The 27525-nt window shown below is 40.7% G+C and overlaps 1 protein-coding gene and 1 non-coding gene across 2 annotated transcripts; one reads left to right on the top strand and one right to left on the bottom strand.

Moving 5' to 3' along the window:
• Positions 1-146: 146 nt before the first annotated feature.
• LOC126386269 (protein kinase C delta type-like) lies at positions 147-27525 on the bottom strand. The gene is made up of 17 exons (XM_050038496.1): positions 27320-27525; positions 12156-12286; positions 11680-11952; positions 8787-8955; positions 7127-7158; positions 6950-7035; positions 6384-6513; positions 6127-6227; positions 5894-5978; positions 5549-5676; positions 4451-4624; positions 3596-3687; positions 3394-3456; positions 3093-3231; positions 2048-2236; positions 1744-1872; positions 147-1591 (listed from the first exon to the last, which is right to left on the bottom strand). The coding sequence occupies exons 2-17, from the start codon at positions 12262-12264 to the stop codon at positions 1433-1435; spliced, it is 2058 nt and encodes a 685-aa protein (XP_049894453.1). The 5' UTR covers positions 12265-12286; positions 27320-27525; the 3' UTR covers positions 147-1432.
• On the top strand, positions 11115-11186 carry trnae-cuc (transfer RNA glutamic acid (anticodon CUC)). The gene has a single exon. It is a non-coding gene; the product is annotated as a tRNA-Glu (tRNA).

Genomic DNA, 27525 nt, shown 5'->3' with positions numbered 1-27525 from the left:
ACTTACATCATAACAGCAAGAATGCAGCGATTAGTCCTGTAATTTCTGTGGTATGCATGCCTTTACAATAGGATTTTTGTCTACATAAGAAGCTTTGTGATGTACAAGTCTTCAACACATGAAATACAAAATGGCTGACAGGGATGTAAGAGTTTACAATGTATTTATTTATAATCAGATGTAAAAGATGAGGAGAGTAAAAAAAGTACACCCATAACTCACAGGCAGGTCCATGTAATGTACATATTCATTTTCCATATACAGCACTATTATTTTCATGTTAAAATTCCTACATTCAAGTAATATAACACATTTCAAAGACCCAATGCTTAACAGTGAAATGCCCATCCCTCCCACACAAACAACACATCCTTCAACACATACAGATATACAGGTATCGTACCATACCACTGCTGCAACTCTTTCCAATAAGTCTGACGACAGCCCAGGAAATTAATATGTATGGAATGATTGTGTGCACTATGCTTCAGTTTGATTTACAGCAAGAAATTTGACACGGACGGCACACAGAAGACTGCCATGTAGAAATCCTGTGCTTCATTTAAAAAACAGATTAGCGCTTTTGAGGTTATGTGAGACTCTGGGATGTGCTGAGCACATCCAATATCTCAAGACAGTGCAGGAAACTATTCACTTAGGCAATAACATGACTTCGGTTCAGGGGATTTAAATTTTCCCCAACTTTATAGTGCAGTTCTTTGTATGGTACCTATGTCTGCCAGAGGGATCAACTGAGGACTCATTCAACAACAGACTCTGTGTCTGACTACAGTAGCACCATTTGCATCTTAAAGATACCTGCACACACCCACGCATTTGTATGCATGTGGTAACACACAAACAGGTGGGGTGTAATAGGAGGCATGCAGCAGGCAAAGCACACAGGGTGGGAGTGAATACCGCATGTACTGTGAACTCTTTTGACTTGCATGTGCAGAGCCGGGTGTATATACTTGCATAACTGAATAGAAGTGACATGCTCATGCCTGTGAATTTCAATTTCCAGATACAGTACATTAGATGATTCGTACAGATTTAAAGTGTCATCACAAGGAAAAATGACAAAAGTAAGAAAATACATACCACATCATTGACTATCCCCCCAACATTGATTATGGTAACCCTTGTTTCATAGGAATCTCCCATAATTTCCTGGTTCTTCATATTATTATTTTTTTTACACCTATACAGTTTGACAGCTGACACAAGATTATTGCTTTGGACACCAGCAAACATCCTGGATTCATTTTTTATCTCTCATCCTCCGATAGAAGAACTAAAGTTTTTATGTTCTTGTTATCCCTCCAGATGAACTTAGACCATATAGGTAAGATAAAGGGAATAGGATAAGAGCCTGTTTCGAAGTGCTGGGCTTACACAGTGTCCTCACAGGAGCCATTTTGTTTTTTTTTCATTTGCTTATCATGTTTTCCAGTCTGGGGTTTACAAAGGAAAAGCCAGCGAATGCCGCCTGGTCCATGGAATCGATGAGGTTCTTGTCCGCGTGGGAGAGCCGCGGCTTCTCACTCAGGAACTCTCGGTCAAAGTTGCTGCAGTCACTGGGGGATTTCTGCGGGTGGCAGGTCAGGGATATCAGTTAGGTTAATGTAACAAAGCACACTGGAGTAATCGGTGTCCTGGATACATGCAATCATATTTACACAGAAGCATTTCAGGTACCTACAGAGTTTGTTCAGAAAAAAAAAAATCAAAGACTCATACCACTTTGGGCTTAAAGGGAGGATCCACTTCTCTCCTCTCCAGTGCTGGCCAGTTGATGGTTTTGAAGAATGGATGGGTGCGGATGTCTCCCACCACGCCCAACCTGCGACTGGGATCTCGCTCAAACAACTGGAATAATGATGCAGAGAAAGAAGACAATTTATTAGCGAAACAACACAGAACAGCTCCCTTTAATGCTATGTTTTGATCAGGAGGAATGTAAGCACTGAAATCCATTCATATCTATGATGTCTCTGCATATATGGAAGAAAGTGTGCTTAATAAAATGTATCCTATTAGGTACCAGTTCAATCAGATTCTTGGCCTCCTTGGTGATCCACCGAGGGTAGTGAGGGGTGTCCGACCTGATGGACTCAAACAGCTCCTCCTCATCGTCGCCTTGGAAAGGTGACTGACCGATCAGCATCTCATACACCAGCACACCGAAAGACCACCAGTCTACTGAGAAGGTGTACTTCTGTCCTAGCAGGATCTGAGAACAGAGACAGTTTCAAGAAATACATTTAATGTTAGCAACAGCAAGGACACACACTGCAGAGATGGAGGCATTCTGCTGTTGTTCACCAGTATGACAGAAGCCAAGTGAATGACTTGACATGTGTGGAGCCTGCCATGCCTCACAATGACCACTGGGAGGGCTATAGACTATATATAAATAAAGGGATTCATGACAAGCTGAAGCATTTAAAAAATGATGATCTAAACAAAACTGCAGAAAACATAGGTTTTAAAGGAAAAGTTCACCCCAAAATGAAAAATACATATTGTCCCTCTTACCTGTAGTGATATTTATCAATCTAGATTGTTTTGGTGTGATTTGCTGTTGGAGATATCAGCTGTAGAGATGTCTGCCTTCTCTCGAATATAAAGGAACTAGATGGCACTTGGCTTGTGGTGCCAAACCACAAAAAAAAAAAAAACAAAACCATTTGAAAAACTCAACAGCAATGTCTCTCTGGAAATCATGACCCAGTTACTCAAGATAATCCACAGACCTTGATGTGAGCAGTTTTATGTAGTAACTATTTTCTTTCTACCAAACTACACTCACCAACCATATGGCAGTGCAGAAGGTTTTTGTATGGCACTTTGAGCACCACAAGCCGAGTGCCATTTAGTTGCATAATATTCAAGAGAAGGCAGACATCTCTACAACCTATACCTTCAACACTTGGCAACTTACACAAAATCACTCTTGATTGATAAACAGCACTGCAGGTAAGAGGACAGAAAATGGATTTCTGATTTTGGGGTGAACTGTCCCTTTAAGGATTTTGAGGGAAAAGTAATGCTGGGAATCATGACATCAGCCAGGCCCTGAAACTAACCTCTGGTGCGATATAGTCTGGGGTCCCACAAAATGTGGTGGCTCTGGCGTCTCCAACCACATTCTCTTTGCACATGCCAAAGTCTGCTATCTTTATGTGTCCGTCCTTGTCCAGCATCACATTGTCCAGCTTCAGATCTCTGAGGAAAGACACAGGAGGAGATTTATATAATGTACAACCAGTTATGATGCAGTATATTCTGGTTGAAATCCAAACAGAGATTCAGCTCCAGTCTCTGATGCAGTAACAGTTTGATTAAAGAGACTGCAGACACCAGTATAGTGCGGTTGTGGGATTTTACCTGTAGATAATTCCTTTGGAGTGGAGGAACTGCAGTCCCACTATAATCTCAGCAGCGTAGAATCTGAAGGTCAAAATGTGCAAAACAAATATTAAACACTGTTTTACTGCGTTTCACAGCTTAAGTCACAGATCCTTTGTTGTGTAGAATGACAGTTCCTGTATTAGTCATAGTTCTTTAAGGAGTATCCCAGTGTACTTACGTGGCTCTGTTGAGATCGAAGCGGCCTTTGTCTTGGATGTGGAACATCAAGTCACCTCCATTCAGGTACTCCATTACAAAGAAGAGGTGCTCCTGTGCAAACAACACATTATTGTCAGCTCACTGCAGCAGACAAATGAGACATGAAGAGAGTGTGTGTGAGAGAGAAAGGATTCAGTAACGGGAGCTGGGAGTGTGGGTCTTTATCAACAACTGGGAATTGTCACGCTTTTGGCTGTTGCCTGGGTTGAGTCAGAGAACATGCTCTTATATGCTTTCCTAGAAGAGATGTACAGCAGTGTTTCCCCTAGGTTGACTGCTTTAAGGGCGCTAGCGGATGGGCTGTGTTTGGGTGGGTGGTGGTGCTTGGGTCCAGTTGGCTAACCCAATTAATTACTAGGGGTGCAATTGCAAATCACAAATTTCATCAATATTATTATAATTATTAATATTATAAATTAAATTGATTCCACCAACGTGAAACATGGCTTAGCAGCAAGAACATTTAACAAAGGAATCTGCCTTAATAATAATTGTTAAGATTTGCAGACAAAACAAACTTGCTAGTACCATTATTATATTAAGCCTATAGAACTGTGGTCACCTTGAGCAACATTCACTTCACCTGTCTCTCCTCTGCTCTGCGTGCAGGCAGGCAAAGCCCCACCCTCAGTTAACAGAAGAGGAGAGAAACGTAAATGACAGCACAACATAGCCCAGACTCTGTCCCTCGTAAATGATTTCTGAGTGAATAAATATTTGCCATTATTTTGGCATTAAACAGTGATCCTTTTGGCCAGGCAGGGGTTCCTGTACATTTATAGGGGAAACGTGGTGTTTATATGTGTTTGCTTACTTTAGACTGGAACGTGGAGTAGAGGTGAGTGAGGAAGGGGTTCTCCCAGGCGAGGGCCAGGACTCTCTTCTCCACCATGGTGCACTCCACATCATCATCCATGAGCACGACGTCCTTCTTCAGAACCTTCACAGCATAGTACTGGCCCTGCCCCTTCAGCTCTGCCAGCAGCACCTGGAGTCAAAGCCACTTGACGTGAATACTTCATCAGTATGATCACACCAGGTTTTTGGATTACAATCACAGCAACATAAAATAAATATGAGAAGGTTATTTCTAGCTCCCTCTCTTTTGATGTCCTTACATGCTGAATCTCAATGTAACTGAGCGAGGACACTGGGTGTTCGATCTCACTAAAATGCACTGCCACCAGGCGACATTAGGCCTGGATAGAGATGAACTTTGCATCATCTGCCTTTCTGTCCCCTCAAATAGGTCAGCCTTCATAAGGTATATGTTTTTTGTCAAATGTTGCCTGGCATCTAGTGATGGATGAATAATTAAGCTCTTTTCTCATCTGAAAACCATCTCCCAGTCCGACATCGATGCAGGGGAAGTCATCATTTAACAGGCAGTGAGTAGATGTATTGATCTAATAAACCTTATAAAAAGATAGAAACTATAGCTGAGGGGGTCATTAATAAATCAATTATAAAATGAAACATGATTGAAGGAGGGACTCTGATAGACTCTGATGACAGAGTATACTAAGGCATGAAAAAATGGTAAGAATCTGCCTCTTGTAGATGTGCGCCCTTCAGAGCTCGCTTGTGTCAGAATTCAGCTTTCATCATTTCATATTTAATTTCTTAGTAAGGCCACTTCAAACTACCAAAAACATGAAGACATGAACTGTTTCCACTTATTGCACTGCTGTTTTCAAGGTTATATTTGGTGGGTAATATTCATTTACAAAGCTAACATTCACATGGAGACATTTTTCAGGATGAATGTGGTTTTATCCCTGATAAATGTCTAACATAACAATCATAACAGGTTTGTGCAATTTTTTAGGGTTAGTGTTTTCCTTTTTTGTGTCTACCCAATCATTTCATTTAAATTCAGGAGAGGATTTAAAGACGGGGACCATGCACCTACCTTGCCAAAGCTGCCTTTTCCTAGCACCTTGTGGAATACCAGGTGGTTCATGTTGAGGCGTACCCGGGGGACTGAAGGTGCGGCTGGGGCGGGGCTTGAGCCATCACGCAGCTTGCCATTTTTATCTGCTGTAAATACACATTTGTACACACAGAGTAAATACATATGCAAACCTGGATGCAAAGATACATGTAAATTCATAAAAGGGACAAAGATTTAAGAATGCAAATATAGTTTAACAGACTGACAGTGACATTGCTATTGCTATCTTATTTTTAAAGATAAAACTTGATTGAAATCAAACACCTTTGTATGATGATGTGTGCTACAATGAACAAATCTTACCACTAGGGTCTGCTTTTGCACTGTTGATGTCTTGATAGATCCCAATGTCTGGTGCATTGGAGTCATCGCTCTTCTTAATGGATTTCTGGGGATGGAAAAAAAGCTTGTTGAAATATTTTTGATACTTTAAATCGAAAATCAATATTTTTCCTTACTTTCTTATTAGCACTGACTGGCATAAAATGTATACACACAAACTAACTAAAATAAATATAGTTTGTTGCAGTACAAACCTGGCTGATTTGAGACAGAGCTTCTGCCAGTAGTTTCTGGTTGATTCCACACAGATTGGCCACTTTTGTCTGACAGTAACTATGTACATTCATGGCACAGTCTGGTCAGAGGTGTGAAAAATGGATGGATCAGGAGGAGAAAGGGAATACAATGGAAGAGAAAAATATCAGAGGTGTTAGAGGCAATAGGAGAAAGGTAGATTTTAACATTTAAAACAAAAGTAAAAAAAACCCCACAAAGAACACATTAGACCCACCTTCACATTTAAGGCCCTGTTTGTAGAGACCCCACAGCAGACTACCACAGTGGTCACAGAAAGTGGGGCTCTTATAGTTGTAGTGCTTGAAGCGATGTGGCATGTCAATCTTGAAGCGCTCTTTCTGGAACTACAATCACACAGAGATTGATTGAACCCACCGAAAGTTATGTGTTTCTACACTATGTGTTTGGCCAGGTTTAGTTGCAAGTAAAAATCTAAATGAAATTGGATGTGAAGCCAAAACTTAAATATTGAATCAAATATTGACATTGTTAGTAAACTTTGGTTGAATCTGTGTTGTTCTGAAAAATTCATGAGAAACAGTTTGCATTTTTTTGTGTAAGGTAAAAACGTCTTGACAAAATTAATGATTAACGGTCTACTTCATAGCAGTATGAGCCATATGCCATAAAATAAAGCAGTAGGGAATATAGAGTCATTACTGAGCCATAGCTGGGGAAAGTAATAAAAGCTAATGCTGTAAAATAGAATACAGTTCATTGTTAGTGTCAGATCTGAGGTGAGATTTTGCAGCGATGTTGGAAAACATTAACTTTGCTCACCATAGTGTCACGACTGTTGGCCGCTGTCCCAGTGCACCTGCCAATGATTTTGTCAATGCATTTCTTGTGGATTGCCGCATTGCATTCTGGGTGAAATAAATAATAAATACTGTGTTAACTGTGAAGAATACAAAAGGATAAAATGTGATAAAAAAATACAGTTAGTGAAACACTCACGTCTGCACTTGTAACCTTGCTTGTTGAGCCCCCTGTATGGGAGAAAATGAATGTGATTACAGCCTTGTAATGGGTAACATGAAGCAGAGAAAAGAATTTTTGTCAGCCATAACTCAGAAAAATATGGCTCCAGATGTTAGAACAATATATCCCGGATGGTGTTCAATATCAGGATTGTAGTCATGACAGTGATATACTATAACTAGCTGCAGATAATTAGCAGCAGTAAAGCACAGGTTCTCTTCCTGCAAATGCTATCAAACTATATCTGTACTGCCTGCATACTTTTCTCCAAATTATTATGCAGATAGAGATGAAACAGTATGAAAATCTTATACAGACTACATTGACCAAAATTATCACAACTGTCAGTATTATCTTGGTATCTTTAACATGTGCTGAAAATGTCTAAAAAGTACTGATTCACCATGGTTTATATTGAAAACCACAAATAAAACTAGCAGCAATACACACTTATTGTTTGCATAAACATTTAAACACTGCATAAAAATTATATAGCCAAAATACTATGTAAAAAAAAAGCATATCTAATGTGCATTAATTAAAGATAGCCTGTCTTGAAATGCCTGCTCGAGTGTCTGTGTCACTGTAGATGAAGACAAGAGACCAGGATTTGCCTGCTGCATGCCTACTTTGTAAACAAACCCACGCTACATGCTGCACCTGTGTCTGGGAGACTGTTCCTAACATTGGTTGATTGTGGACAGTTTGTGCTGTGAGTTTTTTAAAGCGCCGTACACAAACATGGTTTTAATGAGTTAAATTTTAAAACGATAATACTAATAGTCAGGAAATTCACCAGGGTTTATCTGAAACCAGTGACTGTTTCAACCCTATCTGCAAGTACAAAAACAAGCATGAGAAAAGCATGAGGGACCTGTTGCTTGTGTTGGCACAGCAGTGACTCAAGGGTTTTAATTGTTACCAGTATCACTGGAGGACATCTATCACATGTTAAATTGAAACCTGTACATATAAAAATGCTCAGATGATAAGTGGCCACAGTGAAAACATCAGATCTCCTTCTGTCAGTCTATTGGGGGAAAGACAATACGTGAGTTTGGGATATCGGAGGAGGAGCTTGGCTCACAGGTTAGTGCTGCTGACATAGTTGGAACACAACATGACAGCTTTGTGGGATTTCCCTAGACGGTGACTCATTCTCACAATAGCTGTCCTGCTGTTGTATCTACCATTACAACCCCCCCAACCCCCTCTACGAAACTGGAACCGCTACTAATTGGTCTTTTGAGAAGTACCCATGGGGGCAGGACTTTTCTTATTGGGCAACTAATGTTTTTGTCTCATTTGGTACCCAGAGAACATACAGTAGATGACAGCATAAATGGTCTGGAATTATCAAAGCTGTGCCGCAGGCATCTTCGTACAAAAACAACGCTGATTGTAATAATAATGCAGAAAAACAAGCAGACAGACAAATTGGCTGTTTCTGGATAAGTCAAGCCCAAACAGAGTAGCGTTGGAAATTACTGCCGTCGTCTCTCCTTGGAAGGTAGTGGATACTCAAAACATACTGAAGGTCAAAGTAAACAGCATATTTGATGTGTTAGCCAGATAAAGTACACAAACATAACATGGCGACATATAAGCTATAATTTAACCGAGGCCGGCATCTCACCAGACGAACTCTTTGCAGACAGAGCAGAAGGTGGGCTGGCCGAAGAATGTGGCGGTGAACTCGTGGTTCTTGATGACGTGAACCTTGGGCTGCTTGAACGCTCCTCTCCTCCTGTTAAGGGTTGTGAGTCCATCCTCAGGAGAAACCTTCACCGATGCTTGACTTATCGCTAAGAGGAGAGATCGATATACAAATCAAATTACTGTATTTCTATTCTGTTCAAAACTTGCATGTCAATAGTAGAACTGTTTTTCTGTTATATTTAAAAACTTGCTTTTCAAACAGTGTTAAAATTCAGTATTATCCGAATACACCTTTTTAATGATTTCCAAAGACAAATACAAAAGATATCAGGGATACATTGAAGATGGAGTTGTTCCTTAAATGACGTCACACTGTGCATTATCATAAATTAGTCATCAGCTCTAATGGCCAGGAGGTACCGAGTCAAAAGGCTCTCCTTGCTATAGAAGGAGACCACTGTTGCTGCTGCTAAATGGAGGAGTAAACACAGAAAAATGCCATCTTGGCTAAGCGGCTTCGACTGACACAAGTCAACGGGGTGGGGTCAAAAGTCACCCAGAGAAGACGGCAAAAGAGGCGTGAGAGAGGTAAACAAAGAAGGCAGAAACTCTGGAGGAGATAGAGAGGGTAAGTGAGTAGACGGGGGAGGAGGGAGGGGGAGAGATAGAGGAACAATTCAAAAAAAGGAGTAGCCTTAAAGAGACAATTGATAGACAGGGAAAAGTGGGAAGAGTGATGAGGTGAGCGAGATAAACTAATTTCCTCTCTGCCATTCTACTGACAGATGTTTATGTTTGGACAGCGCTTCAGTGAGCTGAGCCAAGACAGTGGGAGTGAGACAGAGGGCAAGAGAAAGAAGACAAACAGGGGGGAGGCAGACAGTGTTGAGGGTTGTTCACACATGCCTAAAAATACTCCGGGCTGCTTTTCAGGAAACCTGCAGCGTGTGTAGGAGGGAACTGATGGAGTACGGGGCTCTTTTGTAACAGCATACACACTGCCCTCTCATGACCCTCTCCAACCCTGAACAGTGAACCCCGACTGTGCTGCTCCCACGTAGAAATTCCCCCTGACCAGAACTAGTTTATGAATCCTACTCCATGTTGGCAGACAGCAGTGACTGCCACGGACTGGTCTCCCTGTCTGGAGTGGTAAGCTCACAGCTGAATACAGCACTGTGCTGCCTAACATCTGTGTTAAGCAGAAGTGAAACTAAAATAGGTTTTTGAAAGCAGATAATTATTGCAATACGATTTCGATGTCAAGCTGCCAAGGGTGAATGATTTTTTTTTTGCTATTTAAGTTTTTAAAATTGCCTTATCATACCAAATATGCTGATGATTTAATATTTTACCTGATTCATGACAGGACAGACCCTGAAGATCTAAAACTCATTGAAACACATAATAAAAAAAATGTCAGCATACAATATCGATACAAGCTTAATATACTGTATTAGTGATGTCAAAAATACCAAGTTATTGATTCACATCAATTGTAAATATTTTAAACGCTTTAAATACAAATTTTCTGCAGTATCAATACACCGGTTTCAGCTTTCTTGCTTCCTCTTTTTGTTAATGTTTACTACAGTCATTCTGCTGTTCTCTGCTCCTAACCAAGAAAAGAAAAATCTTTGTCATGTTGTAGCCTTATCATATTTTTCTTTTCGTTAAAAAAAGTCAGTTTTATGCCAATTTTTTCCCTATAGTACTGAAAATATATGGAATATCAATACTTTTCAAGGTATTGTATCAAAGTTAGAAATTGCAGTATTGTGACAGTGTCACAGCACTATACTGTATGTACTTGTTTAATCCCTAGTCCTCGTGAACACATCTGTATCAAGAGAAACAGCCATTAACACTTGTTGTTACATATGCTGAGCCATATATTTCAAGTACAGTCAGCCCTGAGGCTAAACTCCTACATGACCCTGAAGGATTGTTCCAGTACATTGGCTATATGGCCACACCTCTAGTCACCTGACAGGCTTAGTGTGAGATATGCTGCCAGCATGCAGATTAACCCTTGGAAGTTTGAGGTAGGAAGTTTATTGTAGGGCAGTTGGTGACCTCACAATCCATAGAGAGGTCCGCAATAACAAATATGTTAAAGTGTAGTTGTGTGTAGAAACGGAAATGGTGAGGAATCTTTTCTGCCAGTAGAGGTCATTGCATATCAACACTGAAGGAGAGTGACACTCTGTGGGTGTTCATGAGAGTAGTCAGAGAGGAGAAGGGGCCATGGACAGTTCCTAACAGCTGTGCATAGCAAACTAGCTTCTTTCATGCTAACAACCACTCCCTGGTGGTCTAGTGGTTAGGATTCGGCGCTCTCACCGCCGCGGCCCGGGTTCGATTCCCGGTCAGGGAACACTGTTTTTAAGGCTGTGTAATCATAATGTATTTCCTAATCATCCACGTCCACTTCATTGAGAGATGGGGTCGTACAAGGACACACAGAATTTCTTGCCAAAATTGAATTTGTTTTGGTTATTTTACCTGGGAGATTTCTGTCTGTGTTGTTCACACTAGTTTGAAGTGGTTAGGCTCAGTAAGAAAAAGGTGATGTGACGTCACATATTTCCTATTAGGATTTAGCAATATCTGAATCTAAACGTGATGAAAGTTGTGGGGTTGTCTGCTTAGTTTCTAAGCCATTGTCAGTTAAGTCAGATTAAACCACACCCACACGATTTGATAGATTACATGGATTATATGGAGTGACTCTTCACAAATATCATCTAAGGATAGTTGCTCCTTACTTTTAACTTGCTTACTTAGTCATGCATATTTATTTTATGTTAGCAAAATACTTCAGATTTAAAAGCAGGTTTGCCACGACCATTTAGATGCAGCAGGTTTACCTGCATCAGCGTCCTCCAGGAAGAATTGTACAGCCATCTGGACCCTTCCTGAAGGATGCAGGTCCACCCAGAACTCAGCACGACCGTTGGTCTTGGACTTCTTACAGCGTTCTGCAAGTACAGACACGCCCACCGTGGCCTTGGCCAATGGCTCCTCAGCGCTCTGCATGAGGACCACTTCTAGAACGCGCCCCTCATAGATGTGAGCATCAAAAGTGGACTTCCATGCTGGATACATGGTTGGCTTCCTCTGGACCAAGGTCTTTCCTCGCTCTGTGAAAGAAGATTGGGATCATTCATTACTGAGAACAGCAAAGGAGTGGCTACAGCACAAAGTGCCTGGAGTTGGTGGCGCATGAGTTTGTGGGTTTCTGAAGCCAGCAGATGGTGGCTGTTAAGGCAATTAAATTTAGGACGTCCAGTCTCCTCTATCCAGATAAAATTATGACTGCGTGTATGTTTGCATCTGTACATACCAGTGTTGACAGACTCCTTCATCTTGATGGCACAGATGGGAGGTTCAGACAGAAGAGGCAGAGCGCCCACATCATAAGCATTAAAGGAGATTCGCAGGAAGGGTGCCATGGTGACCACTCACCTAAGCCTCCTGGAACAAAGATACAGACTCACAGTTAGGACAACATACACACAGAGGCATGTGCACACAGACACACTGCACACCCACATCTTGTACTTTGATTGCTTAAGTTCTGCACTTAAAACAAGAAGGAAGAGAGTCTGTGGCTAACACTGTCCTCAGATGGAAACTACAGAGGAAGCAGAAGTTTCTACTCAAGACATAACTTTGGAAACTACCTGCCAGTAATGAGGGAAGAGGAAACTGAGTGTCTCATTCCCTCATCCTGCTCTCATGTGCACAGTTTGGGATTACCAGAGAGAAAATGAAAATCAAAAGGATGACATTTCCAAGACAAACAAAAAGTCCCAGTGTTGGGGTAAAAAAACAAACAGAGGGTAGAAGATAAGCAGTCAAGTCTCTTTGCATTTACCATTTTCATATTGATTTTTCCGACACAAAGAATGCCCTTAAACCCTGGCTGGCTAGTCCTTATTCCCGTCTGTCTCTACTTAGTTGGCTGTATATATCTGGGTCTGTGGCCATTGTTCAAAGGACTTTTGGAGCACTACATCATACAATTGCCAACACTAGCAGCATTAGTCTTGCCGATTGTGAGAAGATAAAAGTGGGATGCATTTAATCTCCTATAGGTACAGTTAGTCAAGTTTTAACAGCTTTGTTTGATTAGATTGTAGTATTTCCTTTTCTGTTTTTTTAGTAAAGGGTGAACCTCTGGGGCAATTGCTGACCGAATGGTTGACAAAAAAGCCTCACCATTCTATTGCTTTGTTTACGCTCTGTTTAGTTGGACATTGCCGACCATTCAGGGATCTTTTTCTGTTGTTTCCAAATAACGTCTTTGCAAAAATAAATTCCACCTTTTCTATCTTTAACTGCTATAAATGTTTCGAAGTCAATCTTGACTAGCATCAAGTATACAAAGTCAATGCAAAGACGCAAATAGACACAAATTTGTGCCGGGCAACGCAACATGAGTGACGTGAAGACGTGAAATTTGCATTGTTCGCATATTTATGAATGTAGAAATTTTTCTACTTGAGCAAGAAATTTACATGACACTGTAGTGACAAAGCCTATCACCATTGAGATCCAGTTGATATTCTCCTGAAGTTACTAAGAATAGCAACAAACAGTGTAGGGTGTCCGTAGTTCTGCCATTCAACGTCAGTACTGCACGGAGACAGGACAAACAAGGAGAGGGCGTGGAGATCAGTGAGCAAAACCATAGGACTACACGATAAATTCTGTAATTTAATTTGATCTTTTATTGTGGAAAGAAAATAATGGAGGGAGTGAAGCGGTAATGCACTGTCTTGACAGTATAAAGGATAACAGAGTGTTGCCGTCATGGTTCATGCTGGTTCAGAGAACAGAGCCCCCATGTTCATATCATTTGATTCCAGCTATTGGCTGTACTTTACTGCAAACCAAGTTAACCGTTAGCTGCTTTCCACAGTTAGTTAGCACAACCGTTAGCACAGTTATGAAAGGTGAACACTTGCCAGTTGCAAAAAACACACCCCAGCGGTCAAAGTCGCGTGAATAACACAATACAAAAATTGTGTTTGATGTGTGAACACATCACTATGCTGACATAGACAAAACACCTATCTCATATTCATTCTCAAAGTTTTCACACTTCAAGTGCAAATTCAGTTATACAACTCATTTTAAAATAAGTATAAAATTTAAACAGAAAAACCACAGCTTGCAAAACTGCCCACCCGCTTGCGTCATTTAAGCTGAATTGCTCCACTGACACATTTGTTTAGCAGTTTCAATCTATGGGTTTCATACACTTCCTCTTAAAGCGCATCTTGTGAGATTTGAACAAGTCTTACTAGTGTAATTTTTAATCTACCCCGCTCAACTGCTCCCGTCTATACATCTTAACTTATTAATTACTAGGTAGTGTGGCAGGCAAGTTAGCAACGTGACAGCTGGCAAATAGTATAGTCATTGCAAAGGGAGTAGATTAATAACATTTATTATATATAATGATCCCAAATTATCAGCTGAGATACAGTCAGTTGAAAGAAAAACACGCTTTATGAAGGAGCAGTCAGTATCATGACACCCTGAAGCCAGTCATTAGGTGTCAGAAAGACAATCACTTGTCCTGTGTTTTCAGCAAAGGGACACAGTGTTCAGTAAATCAGTCTATAACACTAAACTGTCTAACCGAGAAAACAATAGCTGAAACTAGTGCCATTTCTCTTCAAGGGGCCTTGTTATAACAGATTACAAAGGGTAACATTTTCCAAGAGGCTGTCAGTCAAGCCTCACGTTGGACCTGTGCCTGAAAGAACTGTACGAACAAACACTTACTAAAGCTTTTATATTATCAAGGCTGATTTGCACCAAAGAGTTACACACATACCACACCAGAGTAGCAGGACCCACAGGGCATATCAGCCTACATCCGAATTCCCAAAGCAGCATAAGAATCCCACAGAATTCCTCCACAGCTTGTGAGCCTCTAAGTTCCTTAACATGACTTCTTGTAGCTTTAGTCTCTTTTCAACATAATCTTGAATTAATACTTATGGTATGCCTACGATTTAAGGCAGCCTCTCATTTTACTATGCAATGTTTAGTTGCGTCTGTTTCTGTGGAGTAATTCCATAAAAGCAAAATGCACAGAAACATGAACTTCTCTTAGGTGAGTATGAATATGTGCATTTAACTCCAGGACAGGAATATACTGTGGCCTCCCAGTTTTTGCTTTCATAATAATCATTCTTAGGGAGATGAGTTTTGTTTGTGTTCATGTTCCTTTTTACATTGCTGAATGTCAAGCTGAATGTCACGCTCAGACCCTGAGTGACTGAACCGGAGCATGCTGTGATCTTTGTACATGTATGCCGCTCAGCCTACAAAGGTAGACTAGATGCTATTTTGAGCCGAGTGACACTTAAAATGCAGAATTTTAGAGAGAGAAAGTGTTAGGTTCTTAAAAATTCTCGTACTGCAGCTAAAAGGAAGCGGAAGCCTCGCCCCTTAAATTTCCACTGTTGCTGCTTAGCAGTACAAGGCCTTACTGTACCTGCACTGAGCAGCTCTGAGTTGTGAATGTGTGTGAACATAATTCTTGATTTTGTCCGGATGTGCAGTATGTAGGAGGCACTGGGGCCCAACAGAAACAGACATGACCTGGAAGTTGCTGGTTTTATATCCCAGACAAACAAAGAAAAATCTGGAGGGGAAGTGAATGACTAACACTGACGTCTCAGGATCCATCACCAAGGTGCCCTTTCAGTAAGCCTCTTTGCCCCCGGCTGCTACAAAAGTCAGAGGTTACTCAGTAGCTAGCAAATTGGTGAGAAAATGTCAAGGGTCCAGTTTAATTTAAAGTTAACGGACAACCAAAATAGCATGTGAACAAAGAACAAAGTGTTGGAGTGACTGACAATAACTTAGTAACTGCTGACTGCAGTGAAGACACACTGCATACATTTTCAAATGTCAATGAAATCAACACTAAGGCATGCAATTTTCTGATCCAATGACTTTGGAGGAAACTCACACAGTCCATGCTCCAACATCTCCAACAAAAAGGCCTTCAGCCAGTTCAATCAAACCAAGGACCATTGGGTTCTGATGCGACAGAGCTTACCACAGAGCCATCACACCACTACCAATTGATCCTAAACCACAAATCTCTGCCCAGGTATTAGTGGAGTTGAGGTGGAAGATATAAGAGAACTTTAAGGATCACAAAATAAATAAATGTATACTTTATACTGTATAACATGTGGAGAATGTAAATGTAAGGCTACAGAGATATGTATTCATAAAAAGTGCCTGGGACAAAGGGATAAAGCTATGGTAATAGAGAATGCATATGTTAGCTTCATCTTAACAGCCCTTAGCTAGCTATGTTTTGGATATAGTGCATTTCCATGAGACTGAAACATCTCTGTTGTTACTGCTGGAGGCTTTGACTGACCCAGCAAGCCTGTCGGGGATCTAAAGACTTAAACAAGCGACTGTTTCTGAATGAGGTCAGGAGGGTCGAAAACTATTACAGCTCTCACAATACTGCCCACGCATGCTCACATACAGACAGAAATACACAAAAAAAAATCAACAACCCAATATTAATCAAAGTTATGGAGTTTGCCAGATGTGAAATACACACTAAGCATTCTTTTTTGAGTACACGTCCAATTTTCTCTCCACTTTACACACACACTCTCTTATGTACACATACACAGGCACTGCTACATAGAAAAGAGAGCCTTGTTTCCCCAGAGAGAGTGGAAAAAATGAGCACATGCAATTGGGGAAGGGGTGGGTAGAGGAAAAGAGCAAAAGGGAGGGAAAGAAAAAACGATTAGAAAAAGACAACACACTGGAAGGCAGGCCAGTGGACATGAGGAGAAACCAGACTCAATGATAGAACCAGATTTCCCTTCAGTGGATACAGGCACAAGTCGACTTCCTGAGATGGATACTGTACATGTGTGGCCTCTAGAAGCCTTTTAGCTGCTCTCAAGTACATCTTTTGCTTTTGTCCTAGACTGACAGGACTGCCAAGTACCAGCAAATGTAAAGCTGGACTACCTGCCTGTGGTTTATGACTTAACTTCAACACAAAAGAATTCATAAATCATACACTTACAGGATGAAGGTATAGTATACGGAAAACATGACAACAACAAGATGCAAGTGACTAGAACATACCATTAAATGCCACTTGACATGAAAATGCCTGTCGCACGTCATATCAGGCAGTCAAATGAACTACTGTGTAAACAAACTATATGCTTTCAGTGCAATATATTTCAGAAGCAGCATATGATAACGACAACTTCAACAACTGATTGCTAGAACAGTTAATTCTGTGATTGACAGGATAGAAGATTCACAAATTTCAGCAAGTAGTTAATGAAATCAGTAGATTAAAGGTACACTATGCAGGATTGTTGGTTACTGTCTATAAACACACATGCCAGGGAAAGTGAAAGTAAAAGCCAAGCCCAGATTCACTCTCCTTTGGTGTTTTGCCTTACGATATTTGCATTTTTTCAGCGCTGTGTCACCTGGATGCCTGCTGCTTTCAGTCGGTCACACCCATAAATGTCCCAAACTCAGAAAATGAGCAGAATTTAAGAACATACAAGTAGAGGGCAGAAAAATACACTGCCACACACTCAGAGTGGGTCATACGTGATGGCCAAAATAATTTACAATAACAATATTATCACAATACCTATAGAAAAGTTAAAACAATAATAATGTTACCAGTCAAATCCATCTTTAATTTTGTTTATCGTGAGTTTTGTCTTTGGATTTTTGCTAAATAAATTACAGTCAAATATGAGTGTTGATGGGTGGTGAGGTAGACAAAGTCAGAACGGAAAGAAACTGAAATGATTGAAGAAGCGCTGTATTATACGCACAATATTATCATATTTAAATTATTAACATGATATAAATATTCAATGTTTTAAATATCGCGGTTATCATCAATAAAGGTTGTGGCACCCCTAATCTTTAATATACAAAACCCTGGTCCGAACCCTCGGGCCGCCATAGTCTCGTCAATGTATGGGAAACACTGCTAGGTATAAACAATAAAAACATGTTCTGCGAATGGAGAGCATGGACATTTTCAATTTTTTGCTTAATGTACACACATGAATATGATGGAAGTAGGCCAAGAATAGCTCTGTAAACAAGAGAATGCCAATGTAAAAGTCTATGAAATTTTAAAGACAGCCACCCAACCCGAGCATACAAGATACAGTGATGAGTTAGGTGCTTACAGTGGGTAATAAATCTCACCATGATACACAGAGTCCAAAGCATGCAAACAATAGGAGGGTCCATTTATTTATGATACATCTCCATAATCAAGCACAGTCAAGACTGTAGGAAATAACCTTTGGTTGTAATGACGTCAAACCAATATTCCATTACATTGCATGCGTTAGACACATTACTGGAGACAAAGATGCGTGACTGTCTGCAATAGATAGATGATCATCAAAGTCATGCTCAGCAAGGCACCACAGACAAGTCAAAGGTTTGGTATGCACTGAATTACTGGAGATGTCATTCAGTGGAAGAAGTGATCAAGCTGGTCCAGCAGGTTGGGGAGCTTTTGTATGTCAACCTTTAATTGGTAGGAATAAGTGAAGACAGGTAGAATTACACTGATAGCAACAACAACAACAGAATTACCTGCCCTTCAACAGCACCTTGAATTGTGCTACTAGCGGAGTTGAAATGGAAATCCACAAATCAGTGAAAGAGATGATTAGATTATTGACATAGACTATTAATCTCTACAGGGAAAACCTTATTATTGTGAGCCTGCAGAACAGCTGAAAGGGATTCAGTCTTGTTCAAACATACAGTGGGAATATTTGACTACAGAGCATTGATGAATGGTTAACCCCTACCTCACCCCAACTAGGCTACCCTTTTGCTTCATAATTGCAACGAAGGTTTGTTCACATCAAAGAGCGCATGTACTGCAGGTGTTAACATTCATCTTGAGTGAAAAGTGTCAAACTTGCCGCCTTTTTTTGGCGCACTAATTTTCAACAACAATCTCTACCATGTAGACAAGAAAACCAATTCGTTTCTTTATGGGCAGACAGTGGAACGCTCTCGACTCAACAAAAAAGTCGGTTACCTGAACTCAGTCCAACTAAGTAGGTGTTTCACTTGCAAGACTCAAGCCAGCAAGAAGTGGATATATGGCTGCAGTATAGGCTTGTTAGTGCATTACCAGGAAAGATGCTCATTGTCTACTGATGTCACTGATGACAAAGGAATATTAAAAGATAATTACTTCAGGTGCAGATGGAAATCTGAAAAACCCAAACCCTTCTCCACTCCACCCAGCACCCCAATACACAAAAAGACCTATCCATTTTCTCTTGATACATCAGCTGTTCTTTATCCCCATATGCTCAGCACAATTAAATTGTTTGTTTGTGACACAGGGTTTTCTACCCGGAAGCTATCGTGAACAAACACTGTGACTGGGTCCACTGGGAGTCAATGCATTAACAGGGCTACGTTTCCTACACAACAGAAATGCTGATGTCCAAATGCTGACTGCATTGCACTTGTGCACTGTATATCAAGAGGTACTATGTCGAAGGCAGTGATTGTTTTTGCAACTATAGAAGCCATTCAGGACTTAAGGCACTTAAACCTAAACATGAGCAGCATACCTTTTTGACAGCAGACATTTTGACCTGTCATATCAGGAAACGTACTAATCATGGCTCAGTTACTGTAAGTGTCATTTAATCTTACAGAAAGCCATTCCACTGAGACTGCGTGCACAACACCAGGACCCTAAAACTGTCTCACCTAAATGGAATGCAGACATTATAGGTTGTTACACCTGTACCTTTTCTATTGTGTCAAAATGACTGCAGTAAAAAAGGTGTCTTTAAACTGAGGTTTTAATGTTTAAATTCCGCTGATTCAATACCAACAGGCCCTTTTCACGGAAGACATTTGAACATGTCACAGATGGAAAAGCATAAGTGTAAATAAGAAAAGCAATGTATGGATTCCATTTGGCTGCCTTAGGTTCAGGATCCTGGTGTTGTGCACGCTGGCTAACTGTCAGACTCTCATGGTGTTAATGTTATTACTAAGACCTGTGCTTTTTCTACCATGACAAGTCAAAATATTTGTGCTGTGAAAATGGCATATCAGTAGAGCTAAATCAACTCGCTTGGATGAGTAATGTTGAGAATGTCGTCAAGACCAGCAGTATACTGACTCCATTGATTGAGTATTCTGATATGTTTTGACCTGACAGGGTCAATATATTCACAGATGTTTTTTAGTACAAGTAATTGAGTCAGTGTTTGTCTACCAGGAAAGGGCAAAATGGGGCTGTGAGAGGGCTTTGACAAAACTGAAAACTATGTCTGCCTCAGTGACAGAAGAACACCTCGAGCAAGGAAAACTGGCCAAACAAGATGCTAATTAGAGCTAAAGGATCAAAAGTAGAACGCAGGTAACAGATCAACCTGTTCTTTAAAGAGCATGGCTTTGACCTGCTCTATATGAAAAGTGGCATGAGATGACATCTACTGTGAACGGGCACTGGCGCTTTATAAATAAAACTGACATGACTTCTGACAATTTCAGTCTTTCCAAATTACATGTCATAGCTACCACTATGAGAGTATGTCAGGTTTGAAGGTTTCTGGCTCACTTGATGCTGCCCTGAGGGAGCTGTCAAGCAAAACCAGGAAGTGCCTGACACATTCCCACAGTGTTTACTGTAATATATTCTGTAATCAGTATCAGGAAATATGGTGAAAATGTGAAGGAAAAAAATGAAGAAAATGCACACCTGCATGATCAAAGCACTTCTCAGTTTCCTTGTACCTCCCCCACTTTGTGTTCCTTTTAATGTTACTTCAAGAGGTTTTACTGTCAACACAAAGTGACAGGGATAGAAAAGGAGAGTGCAAGGCTGGGCAAAAGAGACCTTAAACAGCCTAGCTGGATTGAGCTGGGCCAGTCAGTGGCCTGGCAAATCGGAGCTGAACAAATATGCTCCACACGATTATAATGTACCTGAGCAAGCACTGTCAGAGTCAGCCAGGCCACAATCGCGCCTAAAGCTAATAACCTGGTGTGTAGTGCTGTGTGTAAACACCTATTGCATCAGCATCATGAAACTGCTCTTTATAGGAGCTCAAACAAAAAACAATCCCTCCATATTAAATATTAAATAGTGATCATGGAAAAGGTTTGTTGTTCCTAACTGTGATAGTAGTGTTGATTGAGAGTGTCTGCTGGAACATTGTGTTTCCAGTCTCACATACATAAACAAAAAGCATTCAGAAAGTAAAATCTGTAGGATCGTTGAAATGTACCACTTGGATGATTTTCAGAAGTTGTCTATCTTCATCATCATCTAGATCTAGATGTACATGCAAGCATACGTGATGGTTTTTCACCATGTATAACTGGATGAACATCATGCAGATTTTTGCAGACTACGCAAATCTTGTTTCAGGTGAGTCAGATTCAAGACAACTGAGTTTTGGCCCCTTAAAATCGTAATGCTGTGGTGCTTCAGCTGCAAAATTTTGCAGGAGTGGAAATGATATGAGCATGCCAAATTGCAGCTCAGTAGCTAAAAGAAAATGTTGGCATTGTACATTTCTACAAACCCAGAATATGTCACATTTCCATGTTTCATTCATGTCATATCAACAGTTCTAAAGTGATGTGTCTTCAGGAGGTGGAGTGTATACTGGATGCTGTGAAACCTCAGTGAGATGCCTGTCAAGCTGCAGACCACTGTTACAGACCAACAACCAATAAAACCGATTGTGTTGTAGCTAATCATTGCCGGCTTTTCAGCAGCTTTGTGGGTGTTTTGTAGTCACCTGTTGGCAGGGACAGTGCTTAGTTGTTTTTTACCAAGACATTGCTGCTTTTCATACTGGGATTGTGCCCCCCAAAACTGAGTATTTCTGACAAAAACATGATCTTTTCCTAACCATAACCAAGTGTTTTTTGTGCCTAAACCCAACCACTCATTAACCATACTGTTGTTGAAACGTAAAGTGTCACTATATTTGTTACATAATTACGTGAAAATGTAACGAATCTGTGGTTTGCAGTAATGTACAATGCCAACATTTTTTTCTGGCGAGTGGGTTGAAAAATTGCATTACAACTATACAATGCTTTCAAGAATTACAGCAGTTATGTGAAATTGTTCATGCCTACAACAAGCTGCCAAACAACAATTGAATAACTTTCTTTGAGGTCAATTAAATATGTACCGTACTTGTTGAAAACTAGCTTAAGCATGTAGGAAAAATGGTTAGAAAGTGTTTTGCAAAAATTTTAAAATAGCTGTAAATCCATGATGTGGGAAATGTTCTATGCAAATATAGAGTAGCAGGTACAGTAGGACCAATAAACATAACCTCCGTGGTGGAGGTAATAACATAAAATAGGGTAATGTTTGAGCCCAATCAATCACTTGACTTTGTCTTTCTTTCCCAATTTTGACAGATAAATTCATGCAAAACAAAGCAACATAATTCTCACAAAACTTCCCTTAATCCACAAAGCTTTCACTGTGGCACGGTGGCATGTATTATTACCGCATTAACACCGCCTTGAAAGCACATAAGTGTACTTGTGCGCGCACACGCACTAATAACCTTGAACAAAGCAGCCTTTAATGAATTTCAGTGGGGGTTGGCCTGAGAGAATCAAAGCCTTCCTTTCTTTCACTAACCAAGGTTAATGTCTAACACCCCCTCACCAACTACACACACTCACAGAGGTCATGTAAACAAACATATACAGACACTATACAGATGATGTCTGGGGATACACCAACACCTAAACCTCTTTCTCTTGCACATACAGTACATTCACACAGCGATCAGGACAAAGTAGGACAGCACAGAAAAGTGAGTGAGATTTGCAGAATGAGACCAGAGCTGAGGTTGCTGGTTCAAGGTCAGAGTCAGATGTGATACATTTACAGTGATACAATTTCACTCTGTGCCTTGAATTAACCTAACGCCAATCCAAACCAACACAAGGTGTTAATGACTGCTTATTGGATGTTAAGAGTGACAGTACCCGTGGACACAAATTTAAGAGTAGCTGAAAACCTCTTCTGATTTTCCCTTCCTCTTGAGTATCACTGAGCTCTTTGGCACGGAGTCAAACCTGCTATACCAGCATGGAATCAATCCTGCCACTGTGTGTGTGGGTGTGTCTTCTCTCCACATGCATTAAGAGCGGTGTCCATTTCTGCCTCACTCACAGTTCACAAAGCCTCGGTTAGAAGACAAAACAGCATCTGAGCAAGGAGAGCCCAGCAGGATAACACAATGAGGAGTGTGTGTGGGGAAGACAGAGAGGGGGGGACTGGGGCTGTCAAGGGCAAGTGATGAGCCAAACTATTATCACACAGAGCTGATTTAGCAAATTTGTGCCAAACGCCAATGTTTGTGTGAGTGTCTGTGCGCGCATGTGTGTGTAGTAGATACTAGGCCTTGCATATTCTGTGACATATAAAACAAAATGTATACACAGTTTTGGTGATGCTGGTGCTAAATATTATCAAATATATTTCTTTTGACACCACCTGAGTCTGATGTCAATACCAAAATAAACTTTGTCGAGTATAACTACACTATAACTACACTACATGAAACAAACCTCGGTTTCTGAAATAATTCTAATTCCTTGACTGCATTAATGTTGAATAGTGTCTTATCACAAACAGCAGTAACTTTTTGAAGCTGACTTCAGATGATAAGAAATTTGCTCTTTGCTCACCGCAAGGTAAGGCGCAGAGCGTAGCACAAATGGTTGCAGAGTCAATGTGCAGCGCAGGTGTATGTCATCAAAAACTGTGCAAGGAAGCTAAGCAAACTTAAGCATTGGATTTAGGTTCCATGCCTATTCAAAAACCTGACAGCCCCCTCTGACTCCTGACATTTCGCCATGCATTATTACTTTTCCCCTGGCGAGATTGAGGTATGTTTTAAATGTTGTGCTATAGAGTCCAGGGAACTTGGGAAGGATGTTTTCTTCCATCACTTTCGACCCACCCTGCTTGCATGTGTCACTTCTGGCTACGCCACATGCAACTGTTTTGTCAGTTGTGCTTTGAAAGGTCAGCAGCAACCAAGGTCAAAGTTTAAGTGCAGCGCTTGGTGGCAATTTTGAGCAGCATGCCATGCCAAGGATAGCCCTTCAGTCTAGCTGGGCGCCACCGCTCTCTCCATAAGAAAACAATGGCACAGCCAGTGCAGAGCACTTTTACCACTGATCATCCGTGGGCAGCTCAAAGTTTAAATCTGTAAATATCTCATTGAAACAGATAGAGTATTCATGACAAGTGTCTCGTTGATAGTTTTTGACTTTTCGCTTGCCATATCTATTGAAACTTACCTGACTCTGCCATCCTGTCTTAAAGTACATGATCAATTATTCATGCACTCAATACAGCTTAATATAAGTCTAAATCTTATGAGTCAGAGATGCTTTTATATGTGTGTGGTACTATCAAAGGACAGTGCTGCATGAGCAACTCCTCACTGAGCAGATGTCCCAACTGTGTCCTCCAAGCAGCTCATGAAGCCACGAGCCAATATTGACACACCAGTAACTGCAGGCAGATGCAGGCAGATAGTGTTACCTGCACTCACAAAGCTGCATTGGCTTCAGAAGATAACAACAGGACACAGAGTCTTGCCACAGAGGCAGAACTGTGGTGTGGCGTGTGACACAAGACTTTCGCAAGCGATGGAAGAAATATTTCAAAATAGGATAATGTGTTTAGTGTACCTGCGGAGCTGACGTGTCACGTCAGCTACTGTGGACTCACAAGGCTTTGTTGTTTACAGCCACAAGAATGCAGGGAAGTCTTCACACAGAGACTTACTGAGTCACCCTACTGACACATGGAACTTCTTTTTGTTGCCCCAAATGCATTCTTCTCATTGTGTTTTACATCTGGCCTGCTTCTCAATCATTGACTTCACATAGAAAAAGGTGATGAAGGGTACTTGGGGATTATGTGATGGATATTCTTGTTGCTTCACCTGAGTGCAATGAAGGGAAGGACCTTTGGCATAGCCAGCTCATGGACTTTAGTCTCAGCTGAACAATGTAAACCAACTCCAGTTCAAGTTAGACAACAGGGCTGCATCTATGATCATTATCAATTAATCTAGCCATTATTTTCTAGATTTAGCATTTTGTCAACAAAATGTTAGAAAATAGTGAAAAATGCCCTGTGTAATTTCTCAGAGCCTGAAGTTACATCTTTGAATAGTATGATTTATCCAACCAAAAGTGCAGAAATCCAAAGCTTTTCAGTTTATTATTGTGTATGACCAAAAACCATCATATTCCCACAGACAGGAAGCATGAAACCAGCAAATGTTTGGCTGTTTTGCTTAACAAAATTACCTGAACGATTATTTGATTATCAAAATAGTTGGCGATTAATTTTCTGTCGATCAACTAATTGACTCATCGTTGCAGCTCTAGACCAACGTCAGCAAAGTGCTGTTGGTCATCATCTGTATTGTGTTTGTAATAACTGTGACACTGTCATCTTTCTGTCAAACCTAAACCAAAGGGTGAAACCTGGCGTTCAATTCAAGTTAAGTCAGTTTATACTCAATTAATTTGCATTTTAGCTTCAAGAAATTAGGGTTATATCCACATTTTATGACTACATATACAGTAGTGCTGCAACTAACAATTATTTTCACTGTCGAATAATCTGTTGATTATTTTCCCAAGCATGTAGGATAACTATCTAGTGGCAGATGCAAAAACGACAAATGACCTTATCTCATGGATGTATAAAGACAACTGGATACAGTGCTGGAGGTGAGACCCCGTTCATTCCTATGAAAGTTGCTCAGTGGCACATGAAGCCAAAAAAGCTCCAAGGTATGAAATCACCTGAATCTTCCGCACTTTGGGACCCACGGAGCAAGCACACTAGAGACTGACGCCGGCCCTAGGCCCTATCTAGAGCCAGTGATTGGTTTGTCCGTTCTAGGCTACCATAGAAACAACCTGGTGGACTCCACGGAAGGGGACCCCCTAAGTATGTAGATAAAAATGGCTCATTCTTAGGTAATGAAAACACAACTGTAATTATTTTCAGGTGATTTTATACTAATGAAAACACTGTTTTGAGCATTATAGTCAATTACTGCCAATGTGTCCCCCTAAATCCTACACAACGGATCTTTAAATATCAAATAATTGCTGAATAATTTAATAGTTGACATCTAGTTGATTAACTGATTGATCATTGCAGCTCGTATGTACAGTAAATCTGTGGTTCCCAACTGGTCCAGCCACAGGGTCCAGATTTCACCAAAGTCATTAGTTCAAGGTCCAAACAGTTGAATACATTCAGCGTCATACTTGCGTTCGGCTATTGAGCTAGTTTTCTGTCAGTTATTTACTCACTCTGCAGCAGGAAAGGGCTCTTCAAAATAGAAACTCTGTGCTGGAAATTCACTGTACTTCAAAATCAAGTTTGATTTTAACAAACTTGACATATTTCCGAGTCACTTGCGGTCTATTCAGAAAGGACATGCGACCCACTTTTGGACAGCGACCCACCAGTTGCGAACCACTACAGTAAATCATATTGATGTGTATTAGATGTAGGCTAACAATCAGCAGTTACACAGTGTATACTATTTGTGGGACTCACTCAGGTGCGTTTTTACAGACCCTCTTAGTGCTGCTTTTTTGTTAGTTTACCTTTAAACACCCAGGTTGAAGTTTTTAAGAGGTGAATTTGAGCACAGACAGAGAACTAGTGTAACATGTAAATATGATGTTTACTTGCTCACATGAACTTTTAAGGGGTTTAACCACCCCAGTAAGGGACACTTGAGGCATAGCGTTAAAGTGTTAGAAAGGGAAACTTGTCCTCTAATGAATGGAAACTTTTAAATGGGCTAAAGTGCTTAAGTTAACTAAATGTTTTCCTGGTTTGTGCTAATGCTGCTGGTCGTTAGCATAATAGTGAACGCAACCCTTTAGCCCCATTTACATTTTCCATTAACGTTAGCTAGCTACATCACTGAAGCAGACCCTCTGTTGCCATAAGATACAACACTTCACTGCAGGAATGTATGGAGCTAACAAACTGGCTTTTCTGTGGTGTACCGAGTAAAGTTTCCCCAGTATCAGTAGAGAAAAGTTCAGTTTTGTTACACTAAGTTAACCGGACCTGCAAGCACTGAAACATGGCTTAATTTACGTAACTACAATTGTAACACGGCGACAGACAGAGGGAGTTATTCCGCGACAGCAGCTCCTCTCACAGTCCTTTTACTTTTACTACTGATGTCAACCAGCCTTGCTCTTCTATCATAAGACAAAACATCAGCTAAAGCCCACATTAAAGAGTCTTTACAACTCTGCAGGCAACAAAGTGCTGTTGTCCCAACTGTCAAACAGCACCAAGTCTTTCTCCAACCACAAAGAAGTTTAACCGCTTCTCAAGAAACTGTGACTTACCTCTTCCGCTGAGCTGGACACTGTCTTCTTGTTTGTCGCGAGTTTTACCGGATTTGCTTCTTAAACAGCGGCTTCACCGACTGTTCGGCTCCAGAAATCTTCAGCGGTGTTTAAGGAAGTGTTGAAGTCGGTTGCTGTTAACTCAGGCTGTCTCTGTCCTTCAGTGTGTCTGTCTGTCTCTCAACTGCTGCGGCTCTGTGGCAGCG

This window comes from Epinephelus moara, chromosome 24 (genome assembly GCF_006386435.1).
Source record: "Epinephelus moara isolate mb chromosome 24, YSFRI_EMoa_1.0, whole genome shotgun sequence".
NCBI lineage: Eukaryota > Metazoa > Chordata > Actinopteri > Perciformes > Serranidae > Epinephelus > Epinephelus moara.
This window is presented reverse-complemented; position numbering and strand designations above follow the sequence as displayed.